Source organism: Brugia malayi (genome assembly GCF_000002995.4).
Source record: "Brugia malayi strain FR3 genome assembly, contig: Bm_v4_Chr2_contig_001, whole genome shotgun sequence".
Classification (NCBI taxonomy): Eukaryota; Metazoa; Nematoda; class Chromadorea; order Rhabditida; family Onchocercidae; genus Brugia; species Brugia malayi.
Genome location: NW_025062476.1, coordinates 7818601 through 7841680, shown reverse-complemented (window position 1 = coordinate 7841680; position 23080 = coordinate 7818601). Strand labels below are relative to the sequence as shown.

At 31.2% G+C, this 23080-nt stretch overlaps 2 protein-coding genes across 2 annotated transcripts; both read right to left on the bottom strand.

The window, feature by feature from the left end:
* Positions 1-3529: 3529 nt before the first annotated feature.
* Bm1362 (Uncharacterized protein) lies at positions 3530-10801 on the bottom strand (the record flags this gene model as incomplete). Its single annotated transcript, XM_043078833.1, has 4 exons — positions 3530-3828; positions 5822-6016; positions 9703-9790; positions 10727-10801. The coding sequence occupies 4 exons, from the start codon at positions 10799-10801 to the stop codon at positions 3530-3532; spliced, it is 657 nt and encodes a 218-aa protein (XP_042934767.1).
* A 7701-nt stretch (positions 10802-18502) lies between these two features.
* On the bottom strand, positions 18503-20702 carry Bm3987 (Uncharacterized protein; the record flags this gene model as incomplete). Its single annotated transcript, XM_001900253.2, has 6 exons — positions 18503-18796; positions 19075-19199; positions 19392-19506; positions 19582-19899; positions 20324-20429; positions 20566-20702. The coding sequence occupies 6 exons, from the start codon at positions 20700-20702 to the stop codon at positions 18503-18505; spliced, it is 1095 nt and encodes a 364-aa protein (XP_001900288.1).
* Positions 20703-23080: the final 2378 nt, after the last annotated feature.

Below are 23080 nucleotides of genomic sequence, written 5' to 3'. Positions count from 1 at the left end.
AGTAATATAACAGGCGATTCTAAGGGAAACTCATCATGCGTTTAAAAAAATGCTATATTGTCTACTAGGAAGGTTAATAATGATCAAACAATTTTGGTTGTAGAAATAGCATAAATTTTCAAAATAATGATTCACGTTTTTGACAATCACTCTTGACCTAATTGCACTAAATGTCAAAAAATAAAAAAAACATCCTTCTTCATCCTAAAACTTGATAATTTTGTAAATTTTGCTCTCAGGTATTTAGACAATTTGAAAAGTAGAAAAAATAGATATATAACAAAAAGGTTCAGTTAGCATATCTTTAAACCACCAATAAGAATCATTGGTCGTTTGGATACGTTGGTAGTTTCAATGGGTGGCACTAATGGAGTCATTTCTATTTAGATCGCATCCTTTTTCATATTACTGAAAAAAGTAAATAAATAAATAAAGCAAAATTTCAAGAAGGCAAAATTGAAAACAATAAATGCATATAATTATGGTTCGTGTACAATTTAAAAACTAAAGTGATCCATAAAATTTCTAATTTGCTAGATAATTACAATATATTTCTATGGATAGTTTCAAGTTTTTCCCAAGTATTTTCAGTTCTCTCAGTGATATATAAGTACACCTTAAGCATCATTAGGCCAGTTTCTTTCGTACTCATTTGGTTGAGATTTTAATAAATGACATTTAATAAGATCATTTGCTAGTTCTCTTTTAAAGAATGAATAAGTAGTATTTGTGCACATAGATCTCGTCTCAATTATGCATTACATCATTAACAATACATTACACATCATTAAAAAGTTAAGTTTAATGGTAGGTAATCTGCTCTGCTTAATAGTAAATAGAGCGAAAAGTAAGTGGGGCTAATGAATCAAATCCGTTCATAATGATTGATTCAAATAGACAACATATCATCAAATATAACCGCGACGTTATTTTATGATTTATATACTTTTTATTTCAAAATGATGAATTGTGTAAGATATGTTATTGCTCTACTAGGAGTGCAAAAAAGCATGAAGAAGTTAAACTTGATAGAAGAGGCAAAAAAGTGTATCAAATCGGTGAAATTTCAATGAAAAGATTGGTTGTTCATGTGCATCAAAATGCCTGTCAACTTAAAATTGCCAAAAAGCACTTGGAATCAACTAACAGCAAATACATACACATATTAGATGAGATATTTCCCTTATAGCTTTTGCTTTGAAAAATATTTGAAAAGTTCATTCCCAAGGGGTAAATAGCTGTTGAATTTTACCGAAAAAGAAATATTCAGACAACCTTTTGGATGAATTGCAACGACTAGAAAGCCAATCGCTCCCAGTTTTTGACTTCATACTCTCAGTTTTGTTCCCTCGGGCCAGATGTATTCTTATTCAGTAGCTTTTTGAGCCTCAATACACATACGCATGCTAATCCAAGATATAAATATATGCATGAGTATACATACATTCGCGCAAGTGTTTATGGCTAACAAACATGTTCGCTGTTATTTGCACATTTTGCATTGTTTAGTAGAAAAAAGAAAAAGTACTCTTAATGGATTTTAGCCCACCAGAAAAAAAGAGGAGAAAAATCTAATGGATTTTAGTCCACAAGCAGAGATGAATAGTAATAAAAGATGCCACAACAATGATGCTTGAAAAATGAAAGAAAATTAAGTAGTAAAGAGAGCTGAAAATTTAACAGTGTTTTTGCTCAAATCATCCCAGATCATATGGTTTGAAGCAGAATGTACTTCGATATTGATCAGTCAAAACCGCAGCTGTTCCACTCCGTCCGCATGTCCACAGAAATTTAATCGTTACTTCTGATATACATTTGAAGTTATTGAGAAAAATTCACTGTTTGCGTAAAAATAGTTTAAAGTGTCGAAACCTCAAATTGCATATAGAACTTCCTTACTATAAAATAATTTCTTAATGTAAAAAAGATTATAAAAAATAAACAAAAATTGTGCAAGGCGAATTGTGAAGTGGCAACAATACTTGGATTGAAGAAAGTGTTTTATTTCCTTCTAATATATTACTTGATGAATTAGCAATTTGTATTTAAGCAGTATCACAACTTGGTTTTAAAAGTCTTTCCACAGAGTTAATTTATTTTTGTATGTCTATTTATTGCAGTCATCAAATTTATTGTCTGCTGCTCAGTTTATACTTACATCATGATCATCATATTTCATCCTCTATTTAACTATTTAACAGCATGCTTCTCAGTTCTTCTTTACCATCTTTAAAGTTGAGATTTAAATTCAATCAAAACCAAGCATTAAAATCTTTCTAATTTCTCTCGAAAAATTATGTTTGGTTTATAACATTATAATGATCAATCTCAGGACTGTTTACAAGATAGCCTTCTAACTTCTTTACCTTTCATATCTTCAACGAAACGAACAGCCTCGTAGAATGCTTTGCAATTCAAGAAAGGAATGGCAATAAGCCAGAGCGGATAATGGCTATCTAATACAAATTTGAGCTGACAAACTAGGTAATAACTTATCATGGAGTAAGAGTTGTTTAACAAGTGAAATGATTCAAATCAAATAGTTTATGCGAAAAAATGTTTGAATGGATGATGCAAGCTGTCGATAATCACTTGATTGATCTATTTGTTTTGCAGTATAGAAGTGGCGATAACATGAAAGATTGTGAAGGGAAGTGTAACTGTCAAGAAAAAACTGATGGAGAGATTGAAAGTTAAGTGAGAGAGAGCGTTGGTGTTATAGAATTTTAGTTAGATTAATCGTTATCAGTTCCCCTGAAAGGGATCAAAGTGGATACTTGAGGAACGATAGCAAAGATATGCAATCAGTACTTAGCAAATAGCCTTCCTTTCCTTTTCCTTTCAGAATTATTTGAAGTCAAGCTATTTTCATGACCAGTGACATTTAAGTGATGCAAAGTGAAGAAAATAAAACATCCCCAATAAGCAATACGCAATACAATTAAATGTGGACGCTCTATGTTATGAATAGGAAGAAAAGTTGGAGTAAAGAGAATTGAATAAATTGATTTTCAGCAACTGGATATCTTTAAATTTTTGATTCAAATGAAATTCGCTATACTTACATTCATTACTAGTTCATAATACAAGAAACACAACTAACCAAAGATGGATCGGTGAAATTTCAAGCAGAAAAATTTAAAGAAATTTATCTAGAAAAGAAGATGAGAAGACGATTAACTGTTGAAAGATTAAATTAATCTCTTTATCTTTTATGAAAAGGAATTGAATCAAGTTGGAAAAAAAATAGTAAAAGAGTACATCAGAAAAAAGATGAATTATTGATACGTAATTCCTGATTTCTTTCTTCTCCTTACCTCAATATAAATGAAAACATTTTCAAGGTATGGCTGCCAATATTGTGAAAAACGTCTTTCAAAATATTAATGAAGAGCAGAAGAGATAAAAACAAATTGCTAGTTATCTTAATTATGTTCGACCCGAACAAGTAATTCATTTATATTTCTCACCAGCATAAACACTCGACTGGAACTAGAATTTAAGCAATTATTCTGTTCAATATAATTCATTAAAAGATCTCATCTGTACATTCTCTGAGATGAAGCATGACAGGTGTGAGATGAAAACTGCAGTGGAAAAAGCAATGCACTGGTAACTGAGGAAAAACGGAAGAAAAAAATGAGTGCAAACCGATGGCTTTTCCTTCAATAAGATCGTTTGAAAATTGTGCATCGCCCAAACAAGATTCTAAATCCGACTGCATACTGGCAACTGAAGAATTGGATCGAGCTGTCTGTGATGTACGAGACTGTGGTACCTGTAGATAATTATGCAAAAAAGGCTGATGATGTGTAAGCGATGAAGTACCTGAAATGAGAAATGGTTGTATTGGTGGCATATTGACATTAATTCTTATCTAAATTAAATATTCTTTGTTAAACTGTCCATTATAAAATATATAATAATGATTAAATTTGCTAGTAAATGAGGTATGTTTAGTAGAATCACAAGCAGAAATGAAGGAAATTTAACCAAAAATCTCAATTTTCATTCTTCTTCATTTCCCAGGTCATCATTACATATATTTTGTCACTTAAGATTTTCTAAAAAATTTTTTCTGTGCTCAGTAACACTAAATATAGTGATAAATTCTGTATAAAAGAGCATAATCAAGCATAAATTAGTTCAAGCTTTTCATCCAAGACAAAGTGAGTAAAAAATAAGTATCCCAGCAGATAATATAAGCTACTTCCTGAAACTTTAACTATCTAATATATATATATAAGAATTCTTGAAAGGGACAACTGCTGGAAAATACCCAAAGAATCATCTTTTCTGGATGAAATTGAATATTTGATCTTCCAGTAAAGAAATATTAATATGATGAATACTTTTGAAAGAAATCAGAAGCGATCAAAAAGTGTTATGAGAGTGGATAAAGCAACTTTCAGAAAAGGAGATAATCTTATTATCAGGAAAAAATAGTTAAGGTAACAAGTAAAATGGAAGATAGGAAAAGGAATAAAATGTATAAATAGTATGTGTTGACTGTGAAAAATTTTTAAATTTTCTCAGTGTTGAAATTGAACAGCACAAAAAAAACTTTAAATTCTTTCTTTCTGTAAGAATGTATACCAAGTAATATATTTGACAATTCGAGTAGATATAAGACGGATCAATCGATCAAGTTTGATTTTATTTTAAAGTTGCAGCAAACATTCGTCTAATCAGTCCACACATCAATGTTATTGATATTTTGTTAGTGTTTTTATAATTTTCTGTAATTAGTATACGAAGACATTTAAAATGTGCTAAAAAATTATAAGTGTGAATTGCATCCTTAACTTTCCATACATGTCAATAAAATATATTTGAATGGCAAATGCAGTGTATTTCATGACTTTCCATAAATTTCAATCTAGAAAATTTAAATGTATTAATTTTGTGTTTGCATTAACTGGACAGATAGTCTTGTCTTTTTAAAAACAAAAGTATCTCTCTATGTACTCTCTTGCTCTTAGCGTGATTGAAGCTTCTATATTTTCGAAATTTTTAATGTCTGAAAAATAATAAAATAACTTGTTTTGTTCTCTTTCATTAATGCAAAGAATAATTGGTATGACATTTCTTCAGATTTATTTGTTGAAATTATGATGAAAATACACATTTCTCAGGCCATTAAACTCGTAAAAGAATGCTTCATATTTTCATGGCTGTGTTTCATTAATTAAGGAATTGATCTCAAAGAGATTTCGGAACTTCGAAAGCGTGAAGAACAACTAACTGACTTTCATTGGGAGATTTTCTTGAAATACTTTTTGTGAGAACAGCAACGTATTAATTAATTGCTTAATTAATTCTATGCTTAAAATTCCCACAGAACTCCTAAAACTTTAAATTTGAGAACTAAAAATTGCTAAAACAACAAAATCAGAAAAAGTGCTCAGACCGAAGTGATAAAGAAAACTATTTGATCCTGGACTTAATTATTTACGTAGAATTTATTCTCGAATTCTCTCTATACGAATTTCGCTCAAATTAATGATATTATCCATTATTGTTCAAAGCACAATTATGAAATATTTTCGAGATGTAATAACCAAGAATACCGCTTAATTTCATCACGTTACTGTTCTTTCTTTTCAGGAATGTAAACATGACCTCACAACTAAGACATTATAGAAGTAAATTGGAACCTTGAAGAAGATTAAAATATTCAAAAGATCACAGAGGATTAGTTATAATGACTTCAATAATCAAGACGTACGAGAAATTAAGGAAAGCTGTTGATTCAAAAATTGATAAACTTAAATGAAAAAGCAGCAATTATACTGGAAAAGCATAAAACAGAAATGTGAACCTTTTGATAAATTTGGAAGTGTACCATTACGTCTGATATTTTGCTTTATACGTATTCCATTATCACCGATAACGCTCATGCTCCGAACACTATCACGTCGAGAATCATTGTCTGGAGATAGATAAATCCCATTGCTTGGTGATGATAGCAAGGTGTCGTTATCTGCTACTTCCGTCGAATGACTCTGATTCTGTTCTGCAAATTTATTTATAAATCAGATGTTCGAAATCACCAAATGCACATACGACATATTTAATTGAACCAACAAATTAACAGTTGAAATTCATGCTATATCATCGTAGTTACAAAACAAAGTTTAAAACACTAGGCGTTTCATGAAACACACTGTCAAATGAGCACTTGTTAAAGAACATCAAGAAAGTTGTGTTTCAATCCGAAATTGCAGTTAAAATGGTGACATTTGATTGATTATGTATAATTATTTTAGGTTTGTAAATTCCATGAAGCATGCATGCATGCAACAAATCTGTCTAGAGTTATTGAGTTGCACAGGTTTCATTTTTCTAGTTTCACATGACAAAAAATGTCATTCCGAAAGAATTAAAGCTCAATAACTATAAAGATGACCGTTTGATGATTGACCTTAGTATGATGTGCCGGATTTCATTCACTCACCATTCCTCTATTCCAAAATAAATCTGCAACCCAAATTTTTTCTGAGAAATCACTGCGAAAATATTTGGATTAATGAAGAATATTTTATCTGAGATATTTATTTAAAGAAGAAAATAAAAATACTGCTTGGATAAGAGAAGAACAGGCGAGATTGATGCTAACATTCGGTGGCAACAAAATGATTTGGCAAATTCGCTTAAATATTTTTTCTGCATGGAATAAAAAGTTTCATATAGAAACATATTACATTAAATATTCCCATGGAAGTTCGAATTACTGGTAATTTTGTCTTGTTTGTTGTTTTCGTAAACTAATAATATTTTCATTATTAAGGAAAGGAGGAGATTTATCTATAAAAGGATTAGTTTAAAAATATTGACTTAGGTACTAAATTTTATCTGTTCTTCCAATTTAGCACTAAATGGCATGTGATATTGAAAGGGTTTAAAATACAAGAATTCTCAATGCATTCAACGGTAAAGAAATTTATTAGCATCTCAAAAAGCGAGTTTTTTCCAACGCTTCACAGATTGTTTTTAAGAATCCTTGCCGTTTTTTATAAAATGAGCATCCAGTTAAAAAAATCGGAAGCATATATAAACGAATAGGCACTAACACTTGCTGACAAAATAAAGTGCATTTATTGAAATTATTTTTTCTTTTCCTGAAGAAACGAAAAATACATCCATTATGCTGTTGCAGAAAGCAAAAAGAAGTGTCACTTTGAGGAATCAGGAAAAAAGACATTTTATAATACTACTGAATTTTGATGCACTGGTAATTCGACTATATATTTTTCTAACCATATTTCTTAACAAAACCTACAAATAACTTTGACTGAATAAACTTTTACTTTTATAAAATCAAAGCCGATCATAGTTTGACAATGAGGACTAATTATAGCAAAAGAAAATAGGCTGAAAGGAATATAATCATGGAAAATTGATGAATATATCTCTATCCATTAAGAGATATGTGGAAACTGAGAGATACTTTGAAAAAATACTGAGAAAATTTCGATACACATATATGTAAGTGTTTTTCAATAATTTGCTAGTATAGTAAGATTTCAAATAAAAACTCTGTGACCATTTATTTCGAATGGCTTCGCTGGAAGAAAAAACTAAACTTTATTGGAATGACCAAAATGAATTAGTGACAATATGAACTATTTGCGGTAGATTAAAAAGCAAAAATTTCCTGAATCACAATCATCTTTATCATCTGATCAGAATTTATCTTTCAAATTACGATCTTATTGCAAGTTCTACTGCTTTTTCATCGGTTCGAAACTTCCGTTATATTTGGAACTGTTGAAAATCAGCAATTTCTCTCTTCCTTTTGTCTTTTATTTACAAATTTCAGTGAATGCTTTGTAGCAGAAATTAATAAGAAATAAACGGAAAAGATATGACAAGCTTATTAATCTTTCTTTTCAATAGCCTCAAGAAGTAAAAATAATGCTACCATGTTTGAATTTGTTCCAACCCTTCATTCGTGTATTACACCTCACTTCCTGAGAAATTTTTGCATTTTTTTTTTATTTCTTTCTTATTTTATATGCACTTAATATTTTCATGACAGTCCCACTACTCCTAAAAAACTTTATGACAGTGTTCAGAATTCCATCTTTAGGTAAGCATAGTTTTGTCCTGAAAGTAGTTAAGAATTCCGAGTTAGAGATGCTAAGAAAGGCATGCCTTCTTTTTTAGGCCTTTTTTTTGCTTATCTTGTGGAAATCTGAAATATGCTAGTCAGATTACCTAGTAAGATGACGATGCCCGAAAAATAAATTCATGATTTTTTGATTCGTGATTTTTAGGACATTGAGGAAATCTTACTGCTGAAGAGATTTTCACTAATAATCATGTTTGGTTATCTTTTCTCCACGATTTATAGTGAGATCTAAGACTGGTAAAATTAGTTGGAATGTTAAAAGTTTGCAGTCTGCAATTCTTCTCTAAAGTCATTACCCTGTGAGATCATTATCCTTTCGGAGAGTAAAATATATAAGTAGTCTTTTATCACACGCCTTATTGATTTTCATAAAGATACAGCCAGATAAGCTTGTCATCCACAAATATCAACAGTAATAGTTTCCTGGGTGACTTGCCAAATTCCTTTTATCTCTTTACTTTCTTTTATGACAAATGTTAAAAAAAATCATTGATAAAGAAGGACTGAAGAGAAAAATCATTACTTGTTAATATTATAAAGTGATCGTAATTAGTTGTCTAACGTGATTAACTAGTACAAATGACACGTGAAGCATTGGACATTATTGAACTCTGTGGTAATAAAGCTTTGGTAGTAGATATTTTGTTTTCTGAACAGCAGCTCAAATAGAGCAGCAAAGGAGATCAGAGAATTCTCGTACTGAATAAGATGAAAAGAATTTGAGTGTAATTATAAGAATTATTTTTGTTAGAGGAGTGATGTCAAGCAAATGGGTATGATTGAGTGATTGAATTGTTGCAAACAATTAATCATTCATTTGAACAGCTGTTGTCTATTCATTACTTATAGTGAAAAGGCGGAGAATGCACACAATTGTTTGCATTAGTATCTTTTTCTTCATTTTTCGAAAGCAAAACTTTGTTAATTGGTTATTTGAAAAGACTTAAGTGTAAAAAGTAATTTAACTTATCAAGTATTTTAAAGACTGTTGTAAAAATTAACCTTGATTTAAGAATTAAAATCTGTTTCAAAATCACAAAAATTTCAGAGAAAATTTTATCGATGAAATGAATATGATAAAGTCAGAATGAAGATGACGTGTGGTTTTTTAAAAATATATCCACATAAATACATTGTTGTTAGTCGAAAACGGGAATTGTTGAGCGAAAAAATGAAAAACTTATAGTAAAACTTTTAAGAAAGACGCCTGGAAAAGTCTTAAGCTTAGATAAAAATGACTTAATGCTTTGATTGTGGATAGTCGAGTCATAAGACTCTTGAAATTTGATTATACTTTTTTAATTTTCAAAAAAGACAACGACAATCACTATTATACTATTTCATTTTGCATCGGAAGAGAGAAGAGTGTTCAGAAGAAATGGTATAGGAGCGTATACTGGTAGAGGGAAATTGGATTTGTTCTTTCTTTAGTAAAACTTATAACAAAGACCAAATATGGGCATGCAAATCGATAAATAAAAATATAAATAAATATAAAGATGAATAAAAGATAGTAATTAAATAGACTACTTTGTCAAAAATTATGCATGAAAAATTGAAAATAAAACCTTGATATTCATTCTGGATAGACTGTTGTTGAAAAACCGGAAATGCCGTGTTAGTCGACTGATACTCTTCAGAGTTTGGAACGTTGACCTGTTGTAAGAAAGAAATTTTAAACAAAATTTGTGCGAAAGAATACAATTTAAAGAAAAAGCACTTTTTCTCACAACATCTTGGATGATAATTTTTTTTAAAGATTCTAAAAGTCCTAAAAGCTGTATTCACACTGAAAGAATGAACTTTAATATATCGAATTAATCGTTTACGGATGTCGTAATTTCATTTTAATGATAGTCTCATAAGATGTTCACATTCCTAGCAATCTCTTCTGCTTTAAATTCCTTGAAAATGTTACACTTTTACTGTTTTTTATTTTTACCAAGTATATTATTAAAGCTATTATTATTAAACAAGGATGAATAATCTTAGCAATAATTATTTTTTTTCTAATGAAAAAGAAGGACATTAATTGAAAAATTGGGATATGATAGTGCTTGATTTAATCAGTATGTTAAAAAGTGTTCACTGAATATCCTTACGTTAGTGGCGAGAAAATGAATAAGAATCTTTAAAATTTATTTATTACTTTTCATTCATTTTGTTATTTTGAAATGGACCGATACAAGAATGCTTTGTTACTTTAATCCATTCCTCAAATCACTTGAATTTTAAAGTGTCGATTTGGAAATCTGTCACAATATGCCGTAGTGTCGACCATACATTATTTGTCCGTGAGGCATTTTGCTTTGCTAGCAGGCTAGGTCAGCCTTAAGTGTTACAGTTCTAACTTACGACCTTCCTTCCTTCTATGCGTGACCTTCTGAGTAATAAAATGTGATATCATTTATTTTTGCTGTTCTGGTCTCACTAGTTCTCAATCCATTTGTTTTTATTAGTCAGTAACAAAGAAATTTTTGAAAATTTCGAAAAGTTGTACATAATCAAAAAAACAACCATTGAAGATTGTTGCTAATGCAGTTCATATGTTGTTGCTTTTCAGCAAATTACCATATAAAACTCTTATTTTACCTGAAGTTCAGGTGTCATTGCTTCCCAAACAAATTGCAATTCATTAGACTGTATGTCCGCTTCACTGTCATCCATTGTTAATGCTTATTGCTGCGTTTTCTTTGACATTTCCTTTGAAATAGCTTTTCACAAGCAATTCGTAATATATTGTTCCAGTGATCTGTAGCGATCATTTTAACTATTCGAGTTTTTTTGTTTCAGAGTTGAATATTTTTTACGGATACTCTGCTACTAATAGTAATCTAAGGAATGAATGAAGTAGAACTATTTTTGAAGATTCGAAATAGAAAGCACACGATGAAAAACGTATAAAAAAGATTAGTGCATTCAATAAAATAAGTGAAATGTTTTGAAATCGTAATTCGGAATGTTGATTGGTTTCATAAAATGGATACTGTTTAAAAAGTTATTGAGTTTGGTGCAAAAGCAACTAAAATTTTAAATCATTTATTGCCATATTTTGTTAGTTTATATATATACATATTTTTGATTAGGGAAGCGATTCAATATAACTCTAAAATGATTCATGAAACTGCAAAATATCAATAACTGGTCCAATAGCTGTTAGCTAAATATGCAGTACGGTGACGGTTGAAGAAGTTTTAAAATAGTGACCAACTATCTGAAATTGATACTGACTAATGAAAACAGTGATGGATGAAAGCTTATAACTACTTGTGTTGTTGAAAACTTAACGTCAGATATTTTACGACCTTTCAACGAAAGTTCAACAATGACAAACTGGTGTTTTAAAATGCTTTTAGTCTAAATCACTTGTCTTATTCAACAAGAACATAACTATTTTGTCCTCATGTCTTACGAACAAGAACAAATCAGCCTTGAACTCTATTCTGATGTTTAACGAAAAGTGATTTATATACGACGAGGAAGAAATAATACTGAATACCAAGTTTTGTCTTATCCGTCATATTCGATCAGTCAGTTACTTCTGCAAATTCACACCTTCTCTATATCAGCATTTTGACAAGTTTTTGCTCAGAAAATGCAAGAAATGCTTTTCAATAGTTCTCTAATTTGAGATGAACGAATTGGAAAATATGTGCTTTTAATCCCACCGAGTAATATCAATGGAAAGAAGCATTTTTCAATTGATTAAAAATCAATCCATATATCACTTTTGGGCAGTTTTCTGTTTTCAATTTAATACAACTATTGCTGTATTCATTTTTGAATTTCAAATTACTTTGTCTATAGCAATATCAAGTCAATTAATGGAAGAGCATTTTTACATAGTTTTAAGGACACTTTTTTGCTAATGTGGACTATCAATTAACTGTGAGAAGACTATTTTTAAGGGATGTGGCGTAATTTCTAGTTATGATCAAAATAATTGCACTGATTACGTTTTAACTTCTACCTTTTTCTTTGTATGTTTTCCGAACAATAATTAAATTGAGCGGTAACATTAACTGGCATAAATATAACAAGTATAAAAGCTTTTTTGTGTCTTTTAGAAGCTTTATTATTGGTAAATCTAGTAGATTTCCTTTGCTTTTCATTTTTTTCATACGTTAGAGTTTCGCCCTCTACATACTATGTGTGCATCAAAAGAACACAATTTTCTTTTCTTTTCAAAAAAAGGTACTTTTTCAATTCGTTAAAAAGGAAAAGTGGTTTTGGGTAGATTTCAGTTGGTTCGACACATAGTATTTATTATTGATTAACTTTCACTAATACTATGCTTCGATTAGCTTCTCATTTTCAGTATGTCCACACTGCTTTGGCAAGCCAGATCAAGCATACAAAAAATAGAACAAATGAGCAAATGACATATTTTTTCTCTTTTTTGAAACAAAAAGCGAAAGTAAAATGATAAACGAAAAAGAATAAAGGGTTAGTTAGTCATCTTCCGAGAAAAGGTCTGATACAAAAGTTCACAAATCGATTAATAGTGCAGCTTAGACAGAGTGCACATAACAAAATTGCCTTAGAGATAAATTTCAAACAGAGTTGTGAAATTTTAAAGTCGTCGTACACACAGGTAAGTAATTCTTATATCAATATATTGTATTTTGATTGTTACAATTTTAAGGAAATAATTTCTTTCGCTTAGGCACTTCCATAATATTTCCAACAATAGATGAGTCCTTGAAATTCTTGGAACAGAATAATATATGCAATTGAAGTTACAAATGGTAAATTTTTTCTATAGAACGATTGATTTCTGGCAAAAACTAAAATACATTCAAATATTGCTAAGTCCACATTTTTCATGCCTGGAACTGATTGTTATTTTGCCAAAAACGACAAAAACGACATTTTGTGACTTTATCGTTATTTTCTAGTAGTCATATTTGAATTTTTATTGTCATTAGACCGGTGCCAGTGCAGTGGTAGGAATAAGCATCTTATACCTGGAAACATTGATCTATTCCTTAAATTAGTAAGTAGTGCCGGAGAATGTTATTGAATAAAAAATTAAGGATATGAGAAAGATAAAACATTTTGAAGCAAATTTCTATTTCATGAGACTAAATCTCAGCATTACCAATGTTTTAGCGAAGTTCGATTGTTAAAATCGCTTTCCCTTCTTATGATTTGAAAATACATTTTTAAAAGAGTTAATGAAACCTAAAATAACAAACAATACAAAATTGAAAATGAAAAAGTGAAATTAAAAAAAAACAAATCAACTAGAAAGTGATATATCACAAGTAACATGCATTTTAATCGTCTCAGCAAGTGTGATATTTTAAATTTTGATGACAGTTTTGAGGTAACCACTCACATCAAAACGGAACTGATGGATCGTTTTCAGTGAACAAATTTATATCTATAATTGCAAGAATAAGAAAATAACTGTGCATTCTGACAAAAAAAAAAAAAAAAATAGCATCACGATTGATTATTTGACTTTAGGATTGAATTCATACCTACAAAATAAATTTGCTATCCAACTTACTAGTTTTTAAAATTTTTGCTAAAGTTTATCAGACTATTCTGCAAGCTACATAGTAGGAATAATAATAAAACAATCGTGGAAAATGGCTTAGATTTTAATGTTGGCGAAATATAGGAATAAAAGACATTACTTATAATTAGTACTGCTTTCTCTCATTTTAAGTGGGCATGAAGAAGTACGTAAGAAAGATAAAAAGCAAAAATAAAGGCGCTAAGCAATCAACAATTTCAAGAATAATTCAATAATATTGTCAATTCTGGAAGGAACAAACATTAGGAAATTGTCTTATATGAAATTCCAAAAATGGCATAAATCATGCAAAAAAGAAACTTGGTGTCAAAGTTTTCAAGAAAACTTTCTCAAGACTTGTGATAGAAGCACAATATCTTATAATTGGGAGTGTAAAGTCGATAGAAGCTTGCTTGTTAATTTATTTTCAAATCCAAATGAGATGCTAGCTTCCCAGGATTCCATTTTGAATCAATGAAGTAAGAATTTATCATCAGCTTTTCGTCCTTCACTCATTTGTTAGCTTTCACCAAAGCCAGTTTGTCCTGCATCAAATGTGCCAGCATTTATTTTGAACTACATAAAATCCAAATAGTTTTTGATGGACAAAATTCTGTATTATATTGAAATAAACAATAAAATGCACAGAAAGAAAAACTGTAACAAAGAAAGTAAAAAATATAAATAGCTTCCTTTACTCATTAAAAGAATTTACTCAGTAATTTTTTGACTGTAACTAAATTTTGCTTTAATTTCTTTCTAGTTATAGTTATATCCTTCACACAGTGGTAAATGTGAACATAAATATAAAAGTTTGGCGTTATTGAGGCAAACAGAAGTGTCAGTCAAATTTGTTTTAGAATTACGTCGGTTTTTAAGAATAAACTAAAGAAGTTTGTAGGAAAATTAGCTGAAGAAAAATCTAAAATTTGAAATGAAATAGTTCAACAAATATACGATGACATTTATTCGCTTCTAAAAACCCGAAGAAAAAAGATGAAGATTGAAAATGTTTGTCAAAGTTTATGCACTTTGAGGATAGTGAAGCTTCCGAGTTCTTTGCGATAAGTAATATGCATTTGAAATTTCTTTTGTATGCGGATGTTGTAGAAACAAAATATACCTAGGATGAAAGTTTTGATATCCATTTTATTGCTGTCGGTTTTATTTGCTTCAGCATGAGGCCAGAAGTAATTAGTACTGAGAATTATACGAAACAAGTGCATCTAATAAGTACTGGAATTTAATTCAGGTTCAAAGGTGAAACGCGGAAATTGAGACTTGATAATTATGTATTACTAAAAATTATATTATTTAGACTTTTCAAATCAGACAATTTGTGGTACAGAAAAAGCATAACAGGGTTTCCTGAAAATTTGAGCAAAATACAAAGCGGGTTGAATTGAAGTTTGCAATATATTCAATGAAGGCTGTAGTGGATCGTGTCCTACTTAAAGTCGAATTGTTCTGAGTGACGGACACTTTTGGCCTGATAATGGAGTATCATATAAACCTGCTAGGATATGCAAGAAATCTTGATTCTATTATTATATGCTTTACTTTCTGCCATATGTTTATAATATATCATTTTATTTTTATTTGATACAAACCTCTTTCATATTATTTCTATTCTAAGCTGACAAGAGTTATCGAAATGTCTCCTCCAAATTTTTTATTTATTTCGATAACGTTTGTTTGATAAATTCCCTTTAGTAATAGTAACCACTTGGAAATATGTTTATAAACAGGTTCAAAATTCGAACTAATGAAGCAAGAGTTCAGAATCTGAGTTATATAGGCTCAATGGGAATTTATCACACATAAATATGTGTACCGGAAGTTGCGTAAACTAACAAATAATCGTGTTGCTCAAGAAATGAACAACCGACATTTCGGCTAATTTGGCCAACTGACTGATCTTCGATCCATGATATCAGTGATGCTGCTGTTGTTTGCTAATTGAATTCGAGTGATCTGCGATTTTCTCATTTCTATACCGGTGGATCCCATCATGCCATATCTTCCCAAATCCTAATGAAGCATGCATTCACAAATGGACTAATCAGTCCACTGCATTAATGGCTTGAAATACTTTACATTAAATAATATCACCAGTGTCAGCAGGATGTCCCATCTTATTATTTACATACAGGAGGAATATCGTTTTATTTGAAACTTACTAATAATCATTTTTATATGATTTCTTTTAATTTGGCTTTCCCTCTCCTATTCTCTGACTTTATTTTGAATACCTTAAATAGTGGTTAATGGATTACTTTCAGCATTATGTCAGTTTGATTTGAAAATCATATCACAACCACTTTTAAAGTATTACTAGGAACATTTTGAATCATCCTAGAAATATTTTTATCAGCAAAGAATACGAATCCATAAGTCCCTACGTCACTGTCACACATTCTTTCATGGATTTTAAATAATCCTTAATTCAATCCCACTTTCCGTATTACAGTGAGAACTACTACGTAAGAAAGGAACACGATGGATGAGTAATCAGATTAATGAAGCAATCAAGTAAAAGTAGCTGTGACGAGCAAAACTTATTATTTAAATGATTATTTTACGCATCACAAAGTTTAACACAGAATCTGGTGGGTTGTGACACAGACAGTTCGTGCAGCAAAAAAAAGATTCATAATGCCCGGCTGGAACTCTACCATTTTTACTGGCCAGGCGTGAGAAATGATGAAAATCTGAGAGCGCTTCCATCACCAAAAACGAAAACTAATGAAGATTTAAAAGTAACCAGTGTCTGGTAGATAGGGTACGACAAGCAAGTAAGCATCATATCTGGCGCATTGCGGCATGCTTCAGCACTTCTTTCCCACGTCGACATCAATAGCTTATCGATTTACTTCCACTGCATGGCATTAAATTTCAATAATAGTCTACCTCTTTTAGCATTTCATTTCCACTTCCTTCTGATTGGCAGGCTCAAAACTCAGAACCGTTATCACTTGGATTAGGAATAGTCTGTTCTGTTCTGTATAGCCACTCTTACAGGCAAATTTAAAATGGCACAAATTAAAAAATTGAAGACCAAGAAATTAGTACAAAGTGTGTGTGTCTTATAACAGGTTCACTGACCTCTGCTTTTTCGTAAGCCCATAGTGAAGGTGACATTCAGACCAGAAATGATTTTTGAAGGAGTAACAAAGTGATCTGCAATAGATCGTATACAATTAGAGAAAGTTTAGAAAAGAGAAATGCTAAGAAGGGAAGGGGGAAATATAAAAGTGAAAGGAACAGATGTTGGCTATTCATGCTGTTTTGTTTATGGTTTTTTTTTTTTTTTAAAATGAGAGTGAAATTGTAGGAAGGTTTAAATTCCGGGGATCACTGAAAGAGAATATGATGCTTTCGATCTTCTCGGGGTGCTTCTTCAGCCAAGGCGATGAGGGATGGTGAGGTGCAACATTAGAAGAATCAAGATAAACAAAAATAAATGTGGGGCAGAGAACAAAGAACCACCTTACAACGTTTAAACGGCAATGCTTAATTATCGATCGTTCGATATCACTTTGACCATAGTAGAATTCCTGATGTTAACTGTTGAGCGCGAGAAATTTCAAAGCTGTTAAACTCCAATTCGGAGTTCAACGAATGAGTGTTTATTAGTAATCAAAATTGGCAATTTTACAACCTCAACAGTGTAAAAAAAACCAAGCATTACAAATGATTCGCCAAGCTTTATTTAAAGACCATTTGTGGGTTTTATTTCAGGAGCTGTTATCGGATTGACCTCAGAAAATTCGCTTCCATTTTCATAGAAAGAATTATGAAATGTGTAAGATCGTAAGAATCATTCACGTCGCGAATTGGTTCCTGGAACCAGTCCACCACTGGTAAACTTTTAAGCAACAAATGATATTATTTTATTCTTATAAGACTAGAGCCATAAACTTAATCATTGTCATGCGTAAATGCTAAAATTTATATTGTCTTTTGTCAACTGTTCCTTTCGGAATCTCAGATATGGCTCTTTTCCAAAATGATTGAAAACTTCGGATCTAGTTGCGTATAGACCTTAACTGGTTCAATGATAGTTTTTACATTTAAGTATTACATTTGATTAGTTTGCTTACATAATTGAAGCTTATGAACTTGCATCGTCTAAAGAAATTTCGCTATATAACATGAAAAATTTATATACAACGCGGAAAACAAAAGAAAAGGTTGAGTAGAAGGGAAAATTCTTAAAGCAGCAGCTAGGGTGCTTATCGGACTTCTTTCGCATATTATTTTAAAGCTGGCCTAGTACTGCTCTATTTCAAAAAACTTTCAAAATAAATCAATATGATGAGAGCTGAGACCACCTGCTGTGAAAGAAATTTAGTGGTACTAATATGCTGCAGCTTTAACGCGAGCCTCTCTAGCAATTCGAATGGTTCTGTTTCAACAGAGTAACGAATTTGACGTCGGAACTGATATTTGTTCACCTGCTCCAGTCAACAGAATAAGTTTGAGTCAGATTCGTTCACCACCAAGAATTAATTCCTTGAGAAGAGAAGCCATGAAAGTCAATAAAAAGCATATTCATTGATCAAACAGCTACTTTAACAAGCTTTGGTAGCAAGAAAGAAGAGGTAAAAATAAATCCCGTGAAGCAAAGCAGGGACAAAGGGAAGTACTGGGATTGTTAGGGACATGCCACTATACAAACGAATACAGGAGTTTCCAGTATACGAAATTTTAAAAATTTGGTTGTATTGAATTTTGAATAATCTATGACTAAGAAAAAGTCAACTGTAAGCTGAATTTTCGAGAAATGAGAATTGTTTCAAAGATGTTAGTGGCATTAAAATACTTTCTGACCAATTTCAATTTCAAGCGTCGTTAGAATAACTTGATATCTGCGACCCATATTTGCGTAGCAGATTTTGAACCTTCGAGAAATTACAGTTGTTCTTGACCGACAGGAACCATAGGTCATTTAGTGCTTGACGACTGATTTTATTATCGACGCCAACGTAGTAGTTGTTGTTAACAATATAAGGTCTCAGATGAGCTCGCTCCGACTCCGACAGTTTAAACCATTTACCATCGGCTACCTCAGTCCATTCGAACTGACGACATACCAATCCAAAATGTTGTTGACGACATAGCTGGTCCAGAACATCCTATCATTAGGAGCATTGTGTTATTTTAGTTAATGATTTCCTTTTTGTTGTGTTCAAATCTGTGACAAACATACTCTGGATGACAGCGTGATATTATCCGATTACTCAACAATTACTCCATGCCAACTGAGAGTTATTCCGAGTCTACGTTTTTATTTCATTGCTGTGCTTTATTACTTTAAAAACACCTGATTTGGTTTCATCGAACAGTTCCTGACAGTTCAAATTTACTTTATCTCCGAATATTTTTACGATTTGTTTAGAATAAAAAATTTCACCTGGTCATACACTTTTGGATCTTTTGAAAGTTGCAGATTTAATTCGCGCATTAATACAAGAGACGCATTTGAAGGATACACGATCATTGGGTCGAATGCATACGTTAAATCATGATCTGGATAACCTACAAACGTCAAGTAATTAGGCAATAGAGTGCTGCACTTAGACCTAAATAAATATTATGTGCATATCTTATTCATGTTCATATTCTATAGCACGCTTGTTGCCCATGTAAAGTAATACAGATGCAAAAAGTTGAACAACAAAAATATATTAAGGTTTGTCTATATTCACAATTTCTTAAGAATATATGAACCTTTTGTCGGTACAATAATATCAGCATCGTCGATAAGGGTTTGGTTTTGAAAGAATTCCATGGGATCACGTAGCCAAACCGCATCGGTTTCAAATAAAATATATGGTAGTTCGAGCTGTAATACATTAATTTAAAAAGTAAAGTTACAACAAAGGTACACTGAGTAAATAAATGATTGTGTAAATCAAACCTCTGCAAGAATAAGCAAAAGTTGTGAACGAAGACTGAGTAGATTGATATACTTTTGTCGTCCCCAACTAAGTGGACTGTTGTAATCACCGTGCACTTTAATATACATACACTTCACTTGTTTCCAAATCCTCTGGATTACTTTGCAAGCTTTTGCATCCAGGCTGACAATTAAAGTCTTACGATGGATTGATGTCGGGAACGGTGCCACATTACACAACCAGTTTAGAGTTAAATTCATGTAAGCGCCATTGATTAAAGTAAATAATAGAAAATCGCTTGACCTCGAATGTACTTTTCTCGCTTCACGTTTGAAATTCTGTAATTTTCAACCATTGTCTTTAAGATCATTTGCAAGTGCCAGCACCACTTACTAAGACGGAATTGATTAAAGAAGATTCAAACTAAACTGTTACTAACGTTTTCTTAAACTCGGCAAAAGCATTATTTTCAATCTTTGTATAAGCCGGCAAATTAGCATTTTTGATATTTCTTTCTACGGAACTATTGTTCGATCAGTTTAAAAGATGAAAAGTTTTAAAATGTTTTGGTGCTGTGCATAGCTACAGCATATTAACGATATGATTCTAGCCATTCAGGGTATTCAATCTTTACAGAACTTACATTCTCATAATCCTCCAGTAACTTACCATCACTTCAAAAAATAAACCTGCAAAATGTTATTAGATGATTTGAAGCATATGTCCGTAAAAATACAATTATACTCAAGTATATAACTATACCTCAAGGAATTCATTAGTAATTATCGGCGCCTTCTGTATCGTTGGTTTAACCATATGAGGTATCAAATTTTCTTGATGTGTTTTTGAACCCAATGAATTAACTGATCTACAAAAACTAAAGGAGAACCGAAATTGTATTGAGAAACAGGAAAGATGAGCAGCTAATTTAAAGGTATTCACATTATATTCCTAAATTTTGAAGCATTAAAAACCGAGAGTGGTAAGGAAGCAATAATACATACAGTATTGTGATAGTATTGAGTTCATTTTCTTTATTCATATTTTCGGGAGAATCCTTTATAACTAGTGGACCATCAGAAATTTTTTTGGTTGGAGCTTGTGTTTGATCAACGATACGTCTGTTGTCTACCACTGTCATGATAAGATACGTCACAAGGTATACCGCAAACAATTGCGCACCTCGCCGTGTCCATTTAGACAACATCTGGCATTAGTACATCCTTATTGAACTGGAACTAAGTTCTAAAAGACATTGCTACATGATATGACAGAAGCAAAAAAAAAATGGTCAAAATATTTCTGCTGTACAATACCCTTTTGCTATAACGTTTTCATATATGGGAAGAATACAACTTACATTAAAAGACAGATAGAATTTTATTTAATCAACATTCAAACTATGATAATCTTTTATATATATATATATATATATGTATATATATATATATATAATTCTCTCAGCCTGCATTTCTGGTTTTTTAAATAACAATTATATTTTTAGGCAAATTTACATACCAGAATAAGAAACGGTCCAATAATATCCCCATTTTAAATTGCTGTCCATTACGGGAAGGACACATAGGTATGCGAGAGTCACTTTAGCAAAATTTAAGAAGAATTTGTACTAAACAAAAGTGTTTGTTTACCCCGGAAAATTTTCATCCCATTTTAGAAAAGCTAAGAATTCAAAAGCTTGGCCATGAAATGCTTGCATGTGTCACACACTGCCTATGATTAAATATATTTCTAAAAGAGGATTTTCTTTGCTTACATTTCGGATACGTTTCAATAGAGAACTTGTTGCGTTTCAGTGGTTGCAACCTACGAGCGATAAATTATGGGAGATACTGAATAGCAACAATAAGTGTAAGAGCTTGCACATAATCACCTCCATAGATATTTAGGGTTGTTCTACATAAGCAAGCAAAGATTCAAAGATATCAAATCTCAGTTTAGTGAAAAAAAGTTAAAAAGATATGCAACAACAAAAAAACAATCATATATTTCTTAGAAAAGAATGTACTCGAAGCATTCTCACACATTTCAGGTGTTATCAAATATTTATCCGAAATGTAAGCAAAGAAATTTCGAACTGCTTGCATTGATCATTGAAAAGAAACATTTACTTACGGCATATGAACTGACATTTTCAACAAAAACCGTTTCAGCGCATTTTTTAAAAATGACTCAAAATAAATCAAAAAATTTAAAGCAGAAATTTTACCTCTCCAGATTTTTCGCATTGATTGAAACCAACTAATTTTTAGATTCTCCAGAATAATTTGGTAAATACCTATAATGAAAACAATAAATAAAAATGAGACTTAAATGCAAATACATACTCATCTTGAATGCCCATTCATCTTGAACATCAAAAAAGACAACAATATTTTTTCCTAACAGGTAAACTCTCTACATAATTACATAAAAGATTATATATATATATATATATATATATATAAAGTCCCAAATTTATTTTAAATACATTTAAATACATGTAACGATTTTCGGAAGTGTATTACGTAGCTAACAACACTATCTTTCTTGATTTAATTGTTTGACGAAACACATCTTTCTTTACTAATATAACTAACTATACTCACATCCTGCAAGTAGTAACTCTGAATAAGAACTTACTGAGAATGTTTTCATGAAACCTTTAATTTCACTTAACAATCATTAATATTAAAAAGAGTTTAGATTTTTATCTGAACAAACCAGCAGTTTCTCATCAACAGAAATACTTACATTTTAAACCACAAATAAATGTACCTGTTGGTCGCAGTATGGTTATCAGCCATTAATAAATTAATTTTTAATTTTTAACAGAATGTTGGAAGATGGGAAGTACTATTAGAAAAACGATATAAGAATTAAATTTAATTCATTAAATAACAGAGCGCTCTGAAACATTGATATGAATCAGTGATAAGAAAGGAATGAAAACAGCGAATGAACTTCCATGCCTTCGTGAAAATAATTTTCAATAGTAGTGGTTGACAGTATAGCTGAAAGGAGGACAAGACCATTAGTGCGCAACTCGTTCTTTTCTCTTACAACATAAGGCAGCTGTTGACGATACACAACCGGTAAAGGGGATGTCACGGGTGGGCGAAGTTGATGAAATGCTTTGAAATAACCAATGGAGGAGAACCACTGAGCGACCACAGTGACAGACTCGCAAATGTGTTCGACAAAGACATACACATACACATATATACACACACACATATATATATATATATATTTCTGTTCACAACCACTGGTGTCGCATCCACTAAAGTGGTATTTCAGGTGATTTAGCAAATATTTACCGGAAGAATGAAAAGCTAATAGCGATCAGAAGTGACCCAGTTATGTGACTTTTCTCAACAAAAAGAAGGGTAAGAATTGGAGTAGCCAAAGAAAATCTGTGCGGTGAGAGTAACTAAAATACTAACAGTGACAGATTTCAAATTAGAAAAGTGTTTCTGAAATATGTCCTCAGCAATATGATCCGAGGATACAGCAAAGGAA